This window comes from Ceratosolen solmsi, unplaced genomic scaffold, assembly GCF_000503995.2.
Source record: "Ceratosolen solmsi marchali unplaced genomic scaffold, CerSol_1.0 scaffold17, whole genome shotgun sequence".
NCBI lineage: Eukaryota > Metazoa > Arthropoda > Insecta > Hymenoptera > Agaonidae > Ceratosolen > Ceratosolen solmsi.
Genome location: NW_011948445.1, coordinates 12,999 through 23,744, shown reverse-complemented (window position 1 = coordinate 23,744; position 10,746 = coordinate 12,999). Strand labels below are relative to the sequence as shown.

The 10,746-nt window shown below is 27.2% G+C and overlaps 1 protein-coding gene across 1 annotated transcript; it reads right to left on the bottom strand.

Moving 5' to 3' along the window:
- Positions 1-8,794: 8,794 nt before the first annotated feature.
- Positions 8,795-9,559, bottom strand: LOC105366133 (uncharacterized). The gene is made up of 3 exons (XM_011504462.1): positions 9,453-9,559; positions 8,987-9,378; positions 8,795-8,907 (listed from the first exon to the last, which is right to left on the bottom strand). Exons 1-3 carry the CDS (start codon positions 9,557-9,559, stop codon positions 8,795-8,797), a joined length of 612 nt encoding a protein of 203 aa, XP_011502764.1.
- Positions 9,560-10,746: the final 1,187 nt, after the last annotated feature.

Sequence of the window (10,746 nt, the reverse complement as noted above, 5' to 3'; positions counted from 1 at the left end):
CAGACTAATATGAGAATCCAAGTTAGAAATCAATCATTTATATTTATCGCTCTTCGAAAGCATGTCACATCTTAATTTATTTTTATATAAATTATAATAGTAATATCTATGCAGAGTGCTACGACTCGTTTACCATCCATGCATTTAAAATCAAAGAAATATAATAAAAATTAATAATACCTTATAAAATACTTAAATGTTTGGAAGCGATTATTATTTATAGCGTTGCAAAATTGACATAGTTTTATATCATGTTTCTCACCAATCTCTAAAATAAAAATGAATTGAATATCGTTGAAGATTTTCGCAATTTTTTTATAATTTTAATCAAATAACATTTTTGTTTTTATTGGGACCATAATATATTTTTTCATATTTTATATTCATATATTATTAGAATTTTTATTGATCCAAACAAATTCAACTTTTTAAAGTATATTTAAATTAAGTAGTGAAGTATTATTTATTCATTTTATTGTTCATTTTAATAATATTGATATGAAATGAGATATTTTTGTATTTAAAATTTATAAATGAATATGATTCATAACTTCAAACAGATAAATTCAATTCGTACACTATTATTCAATGCTGGCACTGCAGCTTTGATCAGTCATGTTATTTACAAAAAATACTTTTCCTAAAAACATACAGGCATACATATATACAGGCATACAAACATACAAATAACAATATCTGCGAGTGTATTTTATTAATTTCTTATATCTTTTCCTCCTCCAATTGCATTTTCGTATGATATTTATTACAAATTTATTGTTATTTATTTTAATTAAATATAGCATATAAATATTCATATTATATTGAAATAATTCTGAATAATTTGGATCATACGTCTAGAAAAATTAAAAATATTATTGATTAGTAATACTCATAATAATAATACTAATAATAATAATAATATATAAACAAAATAACGTGAATATATGTAAGTAGGATTATATTTATTAATTATATTAAAATATTGTTTTTATTTATTTATTTATTATTTATATATTATAATAATTAAAAATTTTAAATTTATAATAAAATTTAAAATGAAAAATATTATACTTTTATTGATTAAAATTGAAGTATTTTCTTATCTAAAGCTTATAAAAATTGGTTACTAAAATTATTTTATGTGTAAACAATAGAAAAGGATCGTATCTTTATTATTAGATGAAATTTTATTGTTTTGCTCACGTATTTCAGTGACCTACTTTAGACCCATACATATTTTCTATAACAGTCATTAGCAGAAATTGTTCTTTTTGTTTACAAAATTTGCACAACATTTTTTCACATTTATTGTATGTCGCATTTAGCTGTGTACCAGCTGATGATGTATAAAAAGATTTGTGGCAAATGCATGAACAAGCGATCGTTCTAAATCAATTAATCATCAGTCGTTTTTCTTACTCCGTTATTTATTTACTTTTCATTGGCTTTTTCTACTATCTCTCTCTCACTCTCTTTCGTGCACTCTCCCTTTCTATATCTTTTATTCTTACTTGAATCCATTAAATTTACTTATCTGTTTTTTCTTACACTTTATAATCGGACAATATAAAGGTTACTTTATAATGAACTTAAAGTAAACTAATCTCTGTGAGTTTTACAGAATATATAATACAAGCATAAATAGAACAAATCTATGATTAATGAAAACATTATGTACAAGTTAAAAATTAAGATTTGTTAATTATATAAGCTAGTAAAATAATATTTGTATTCAATTTTGTATTAGAAAATAGTCAGAGCTTCATTACTATGCAAAAAACTAATTTCTTTTATTTACTAGGAACTTATTTCTATTATTCATTAGGGAATAATCTCTTTATAAAAAACAAATAGTTAAGTAAATAAATTCTTATAATATTACTACAAACATTTTTATTATAAAATATGTAAAAGATAAATCTATATTATTGGGTATGACACTTTTGTTTAACAATCGAATATAATATTAATAATATTTTTTATTTTCTGCGAATTTATAACATACTATAGGAAACAAAGAAAACAGTAAATAAAAATAATGAAAAGACACTACAGAGCTGAAAGCTTCATTAATATTCTGTGAAACTAGATATATATATTTGAATTATCTTGTTCATAGTCCTAACGTTATTAAATAAAAATAATATTTTAATATACTATTACTAAAATACTACTTTGCTCAAGTTATATTGATTTTAAATTATTAAAAATATTTTGACAAATCTTAATTTCTTTTTATAGTATAACTCTTTATATTATTGATCACAATCTATTTGTATCAACTATATATATATCAATCATATATGATTTTAAACTAATATTAATTACTTATATGGTGTTATTCATTGATTTACATTTACATATCCTATGTAAAATTTTATTCTTGTTTTTTTAGAATATTAAATTAAAAGTTTTTAAATTCAATTATAAATTTCAATTATAAAACATAATTATGGATGCAATTTTTATTAAAGTCATAACTATTGCATTACCACCCTATAACCAAATTTTTAAAAGCTACAATTATTTGATATGTATATAAACAATTAAAAAATAAAATAGTGAAAATAATTAAAAAAAAAAGAGAAATTATATGATTGCTGCAATTACAAGATTTATGTAGTGTAAAAATAGATACATATACTAGTCTACCTATTTTTGTATGAGATTTGTATGACTAGATAAAAATGCCAATGAAACAAGTGTAGAAGTAGAGTAAGACGAATATGAAAAAAGTTGATGTAACATAAGCGAAATACTGAATGGATGTCGTTAAAAATCGATAAATGTTATTTCACCCTGTTGCGCTAAGCTAATGAAATCTGGTATTTACATATAGGGACAAAGGTAGAAAAATAGATTACGATATAAACGTTTAAAAAAAAATAAATGAAATCTGGTATTTACATATAGGGACAAAGGTAGAAAAATAATCAATAACCATATAAAAAATCGTTATACCTGCTTCCATGTGCCCCAATGAACTACTTACTCTTTTACTTTTTACTATCTGTGCTTTGATTTCTAAGGAAGAGAGGAAAGAGAGATAGAGAAAGGGAATACCTTAGTAGCTTAGGAATATTTATTTCTATAGGTGTGACTACGAATTGTAATAGACTTCCTGTGTGCTTCGGTTCATTTTTAATATCTTTTTTTAATAAATAAACGTTTAAAAAAAAATTATAGAATGAACGCGAGAAGAAAAATAGCAGTAAACTAAAACTAAAAGTTTCAACCCTTTTTCTATCTTTAATCTGTTTATTTGCATATGATTAAACATATTCATTTGTCGTATTCACTTCTCGTAACAAATCCAATTGTCGTAATCTATTTTCAAGAACAGAATGTAGGTTTTTTTCATTCTTTGATATGAAATAGTTGAAACTGTTGGTTATGAATCTTTTCTGCATCAATATCGTCATATTGATTTTTGCTTACGTTAACTCGTTAAAAGAGACAAAGAATAAAGAATTATACAAAATATATACGTATATTTATGAACGCATGCACACAAAATTTACAGAAACAGCAGAATATAAATTGAAAATCTGAAGAAGAAAAATAACTAAATAATATGTAATTGAAGTAGAGAAAAATTTTTTTATTTCCTTCATCTTAACATTTTTGTTTCCTCGCCACGTTTTCTGCAACACAAAGTTATGCAAATATTTGCCTGTAATATGTTTAATAACAACAAAATTAAAAGACATTTCATTAGCATCATAAAATGTAATAAGAACTCACATTACCAAATTGGATTTTACTTTTTTTTTGTAGGGCGAATTAGCAGTATTAATATACAAGAATTTGCACTACTAATTTTAGAATTTTTAACACTTAAAATATATGTATTAAATCGATTTTAATGATACGTTCAAAGTGTTCTCACATTGTTTAGATATAAAATGTTATTTAACATTCATTAATTTTGCTTGTTTCTATCAATGCTCTCTTTTTTTTACGATTTTTCATTCTTTTTATAACTATTTAATTGACTAATAGTATCATAGTAATAGTATTTCGGTTACTTAAAAAATTTATTGATGTTCTTTAAAACGATGGTCAAATAATTTCATTAACTTATATAAAAAAAATTGCTTACTTAGATTCTTATTAGAAATTGTTATTATTTATGAATAATTCGAAGAAGCCAAGAATTTGTAAATAATAATGATAAGCAATCATTAGCTACCTTATTTTTCTGTTGTTCCTTCTATTAACAATTTCAATAAAGTTTTCTTCCTTTTCACTGCATTTTAATTTTAATAATTAAAGACTTTAATCGATCCTTAAGATCCGAATTCTATTTAATTTATATTAAATTTTGAATTTCATATAAAACAAATATTCTTTTAGATTAATAAATAAATAGATCTTAGATTGACTATCGTCATTGCTGCCGTAAATAATGTGTTCAAAGTCCATTGCACATGTTGTCCCAAATTGTAGGTAACAAAATAACGTGAAACAAATATAATTCGTAGATGCAAATATCCATTAATAATTACATTTAATTATTATTGTAATTATTAATATGTTTTGTTATTATTTAATTTATTTAGGCTGGAAGTAAAAAAAATGACCGGAGTAGAGAAAAAAAATACATGCGAAAAATTCAAATGAATTTGTAGTACATACGAAACACTACGATACATTGCCACCCACTTTATGTTTTCCTGCTTATCCATCCATAACAAACTATACCTTTTATATAAATTTTTAATTATAATACGGTTTCCTGATATTATATAAAATCTCGTGTATCAATAGAATTGCGCATAGTGACTATTTTCTCTCTTTATGTTAGGTATATTATTTTTGTCAAATAAAGATTTACATGTACACTAAAAATGCATTTACATATACGTATTTTTAAAATATTTTATAAAAATTTTTTTTTGTACATACTAACTAACAAACCTCTATTAAATTATTCATAATTTTTGGACATCATCCAAACCATATGTTTAATAATTTAATATCATTATTAATACCAAAAATATTATGTTTATAACAAGAACTTTAATAATATATTTAGTATTATATGCATATGAAATAATATTAATAAATTTTAAGATAAAATTATATTTATCATGAATTCTTACATTTAAAAAAAGGGGGGGGGGTAATTATTATTCATTACAACTTATTACAACTTTCAATGACTTCAGAACCAAACTAAAAAAGCTTATATAGAAGTATTTTATGTAGAAATAAGATTTTATTAATAAAAATCTTGTGTGACAACTTTGCCATATTATAGAATAAATAAATTCAATAAAAATTTAAAATTAAAAAAATATTTGTTTATAATGCTTATTTTCAAAATATAATGCTATTTATTATAATTATTATTATAAATAAATAAGCATATTTAAATAATTTTAATTAAATTGTTTTAATTAAATTAAATTTTAATTTAATTGAATTGTTTAATTAATTAATTAAATTAATAAATAAACAATAAGGAAGAGGAGCGATAGAATTCGCAAGTGCTTAAAAAACAATAGTCAACAAAAGGTCTATAAATCATGTCTCAAATTGAATTTGAGAATTGCTTTTGTCGTATTTTCAAATTTTCTAATTTATCTTTTTGCTCATTTTTTCTTACTCAATGCGTTTTAAAGTAAAAAACGAAATGCTTTTAATGTTTATTGCTTTGTTTTTTTTTACATGTATAACCTTAATTCCAACTTATACTTCTATGCTTAGGGAAAATATATTTGAATAAATTATTTAATAAATTATTATTAAGTATAATAAAAATTTTTCTGATTATTAGATAAATAATTAATACTGTTTTAAATCTTAAGTTATTATATCAAGAAATAATGTAACGAAACTTGATATAGGTATTTTAATTTTTTAAATTAGTGCTATCACACATATTTATTAATATTAATAAAAACAAATTTTACTATATCAAATTAGTTATATTATTTTTAATTTGGTCTGATATTAAATTTCCTCTTATCAACTTGAAATTAAATAAATTAGATTATAGATGAATGCATATAAATTAAAATTATTCAAAATTTTTATTCTTCTTTATTTAAAATCATAAATTGAATAATATCCGTAAATAAACAGAAAATAGTTTTTCACATGTATTTATTACTACAATTCTTAAAGTAGGTGATAATAATATTTTGCTCTTTATCATTTACTGTAGATATTAGACTATTTTATTATTTTTTATTATTTTTTTAACATTAATTTTAGTAACTAAATGAAAATTAGTACTTATTTTACATATATTGAAGTCTTTTGAAGTTATAAATAAGCTTTATATAATATAATAATAATAAAATAGCAAAAATTTTATTTAATATTACAAATAAAATTAGCATTAAAATTTTTCAACAAATTCTTATTTAATAATAATACCATATTACTACTGAGGTTATTGAAGATTTATTTTTAGAAATTAAAATGTGATGGATACCAGAAAACGTATCGCTCACAAAATAAAGAAAGTAATATGTGAATACGAAGTATCTGAAACAACCGCTGATAAATTATAGAAAATTATGTTTTTTATTATTTTTTTGTTTGTATGCTTAATTATTTCTTTTTAATTATGTCTTAAAAAATATATTTTAATAAAAATTTACTTTGATAATTAAGAATAAAAAAAGAGCAATCATTAGTATTTTGGCTTTGTTTTTTCTTTGTTACGTTTTTTCCTGGACCTCTTCGATTTCGCATACTGATATCTTTCTCATTTATAATATATTTATATTAATTTTGAACCTCCATGAGAGTTTAATCCCATTTTTATAACGTAATGTGTACAAATACAACAATTTTTCTTTTGATTACATTTGTATCATTTGTTATTTCCAGATATAATTAGTAAAATGTTTAAACTATAAAAATGAATGATCTCTAAATAACTTGTATGCCTACACTAATCTGATTTGTTTGTACACAACGTTACTATATTTATATCTAATTTATACGCATATTTTTATTCTTTAATATAACATTTGGATTGTGAACTATATTTTGAGTTTATGTTATATAATATTTATGAAGTATATTTTTGCAAAAAATTAATTTTCCATTCTGAGCATGGTATATTATGCTTTTTTTAAATTATAGAAAGTATAATTCAATATGTTTATTAAACGAGCAGATGAAATTAAGTAATAAAATTGGTGATGAATAATAATGTAGTATTTGAATTTTAATCTTAAGGTCTATTTCGCTTTTTCAACAAATATATTTTTGCTTGTTGTTCTTACAATACCAACGATAATCGTTACATGGCAATTAATATCCTCCTTGACCTTTTATGTCATAAATTTAACTCTGATTTTGATGTGAATCTTGATTCTTCTACTATTATTCAATAAAACCAGACCCTATAGAACGTGATATTATAAAGATTCGAAAATTGACATTCTTGAGTACTCATTGATATATATAAATTACTTAAAAGGATATATTCAAATCCTTTGAAATAATTTAGTTTAATGAATTCATTCGTTGAAACTCTTGTGATTCGATTATTATAGTTTGAATAATTTTTGAGGTTACACTACGAATTGTATCAACTTGCATTATTTGTTTCCTTGAATTTCAATTTATTATATTGTTCACTTTTTTTAGTTCTTACCCCCTATTTCAATTTGTTTTATCAATGTTGTATTCGTGTTTATAAATCTAACATATTGTCTGGGATCAGACTTAAAACTTCCCGGTGATGTTAGGTGGAGGTGTTTGCTGGCAAGTAGAGGAGGCAGATGAAATTATTCAATTCCACATACAGTGTATCTTGGTTTTTCCTTTATTAAATACACTAATATGATGATTATAAATGACTTAAATCTATGAAGTTTCTTCCGTATTTTATGTGCTGATGAGATCGTGTACTCTTAGTAGCACGAAGCGTGAATCTTTATTTCCTTGAGGAGTGTCACGTTTTGGTCGCAAGGAATGTGCATAACAGCCGTTGCTGTTTCGATGTAGTTGTGAGAAACCGTAGCTATTCATGCGTATGTGTGAGTCGTCGTTTGTGCATTCGTTGCTAGTTTTATGTGTGCGTGATAAGCCGACGCTTGTGTATCTTTATTGGGATACGTTAATATATGTTGGTGTTATATCTTCGTCAATTTCACTCTTTAATTACGCTTGGCACAAGAGCTCCTTGAATATAAGACTTAACGGATTATGATTGTTGTGGCGTTACTGCTGGTTTATTAGATTGATTGTTAATTGATGATAAATTATTTGTATAGCTACAGTGGTGATAACTGTAGGTTGAATGTTGAAGGTAGTTGATTGGTGACTGAGTAAATGTTACTAGTAGAGTGTTTGGCGCGTCAAGAGCTGCTCTTAAATATTCACGTAGCAGCGACGCCGGCAGCAGCATCGATGACTGTTGCTATGCCAAAATTTGTCATGACGTTAGCAGGATACAGCCTTGGAAGGTTCATCGGCATTGCTATGCGGAAATATTATCGTAGATTCCCGAATTCACTGAATCGTGTTTACAAACATGAGCGTCCGGGAGCTTGTACTTTTCCCAATTTTAAATTCTGCTTAAACTGCTTCAATCCTTAACATTCCGCCCGCCATCATCAATTCATTCGATGATTAGATTTCTTATTTTTTGTGGGGACTGTCAGCACTGCTAGAATACGAATTGGTCTTCTGATCATAGTTGAGGCAGTTTTTAATGTAACAATTCTGGTTAATCCGTCCTTGCCAGGATGTAATTCGATAACTTTAGTGAGGGGCCACTTACATGGTGGTAACTTTTGATCTGTGATGAGTACCAGGGATCCAATTATGACTTCATTTCGTGGATGATGCTACTTTGATGTTGATAGTTGTTTTTGTAGATAGTGTTTTGTCCGTTGTGATCAAAATTGTTGTACTCGCTGTTGTATGAATTGCCATCTGGATAGTATTGAAATGTTTAGGTCATTTAGTGATGCTTCTGATAACGTGTTAAGGGGTCCTTTGATGAAGAAGTGACCTGGTGTGAGTGTTGAGCAATCGTCAGGATCATCACTTAGTAGTTGTAGAGGGCGCGAGTTTAAAATGGCCTCAATTTGTGACAGCAGAGTCGTGATTTCTTTGATAGTAAGTAATGTCCCTCTAGTTGAACGTCTTAAGTGGAATTTGATAGAGTTTACTATAGCTTCCCATTTTCCTTGCATATGAGGTACTGCAGGTGGATTGTATTCCCAGCGTGCATTGTCTTCAGTAAGTATGTTTATGATGGGGTGATGTTCTGTTGTCCCTTGTAAGAATAATTTTCTTTTATCCTTATCTGCTCCGACGAACGTTGTCCCACAATCTGAATGTAATACCTTTAGTATGTACCTTTGAGTGTAATGCCTCTGTGGCTTGAGGATCTTCGATATGCTGTAATGAATCCTTTGGAGGAGTAATCGCCCACCGCTTCGAGGTGTACAGCGGATGTAGCTAGGCACACGAACACGCAGATCCAAGCCTTGTAGGTTTTGGCTCCTCGCCCTTTCCAGGTCTTTATTGTGAATGGGCCAGCATAGTCAACGCCAGTGTGGGTAAATGGTCGTGATGACATTATTCGTGCGAAAGGTAATTGGCCTATCAGCTGGCGAGCACGAATTCCTCTTTGTTGGACACAGATAACGCATCGTAATATGTGCGATTTTACAGATCTCCTCCCAACATCCACTACTGTTGGCGAAATTGAGTGACGAGTAGTTGTAAATAATCGGGTTTGTGAATTGTTGCAATTAATGAGATACCTGGGCGAGCTTCTTGAACGCATTGATTATCACTTTCTGTTGGCCAGATTGTATTGGCCAGGAGTCTGGTGTGTTTATCCATGTTGGTCCAGTCTACCATAATGGGTGAACTTTAAGTTGCTTGGTTGTTTGTCCCCAAGATGCACAATCTGGTGGGTTTGATGTTCCTGGCACATTTTTCCATTGTGCTTCTGATGTAAGTTCTTGCATGAGATTTCATCCGTGTTAACATTACTCAAGAGTCAGTCCATAAGTCCTTACATTCATACTTAGTGTGGTCTTGATATGTGACATGAGTTTTGCTAGTAGTAACGCAGCTGCTAATTCTAATTTTGGGATTGTGAGCTTCTTGAGTGGAGCTACCATTGTTTTTTAGCATATAAATACAACATTCTTATTATTGGTGTTGTGAATAGACATGTATATGACTGCGGCCATTGCTAATTGAGATGCGTCTGCGTAGCCATGCATGAGTCTTCTGTGTTGAACCATCGAGGTATCGTTATCTCGTTCAGCTCGGCCAAGTCCCTTCTAATAGTATGCCATCGATCAACGACTTGGTTTGTCATGGATTGTCCCATTTGAAAGTGTGGAGCCACAGCTCTAGGAGCAGCATTTTTGCTCTTATTACTACTGGGGAGACGAATACTAGTGGATCAAAGATCTTGGCAATATCTGATAGAATTGTGCGTTTTGATAAGACAGTTGTCTGTAGGGATACTGATATTGAAAAGGCGAATATGTCTTCATGAGGCCTCCATTGTCATCCGAGGATCTTTGTTGTGTGGTCGCTGAATGTTATCTACTGTTCCGGGCTATGAGCTACTCTTATGGCGATGATGACTTCCTTTCTTGTAGAGTGTCATTTTGCCAATAAAAAACCGCCCACCATGCAGAGATCTTGCAGCTGTATTACTGTTTCAACTAATTGCTGTGGGGTGTCTGCACCATCAAAAATGTCGTCAACATATCTACCATACTTAATGGATCGGAAATTTCC

Excerpts from the sequence above, each read along its gene's own strand:
- LOC105366133 (XM_011504462.1), bottom strand. The coding sequence starts at position 9,559 with ATGTCATCACGACCATTTACCCACACTGGCGTTGACTATGCTGGCCCA. Across the intron at positions 9,379-9,452 it reads TACAAGGCTTGGATCTGCGT|CATATCGAAGATCCTCAAGC; the intron begins GTTCGTGTGCCT and ends GATTCATTACAG. Across the intron at positions 8,908-8,986 it reads TTGCTCAACACTCACACCAG|ATGGCAATTCATACAACAGC; the intron begins GTCACTTCTTCA and ends AATACTATCCAG.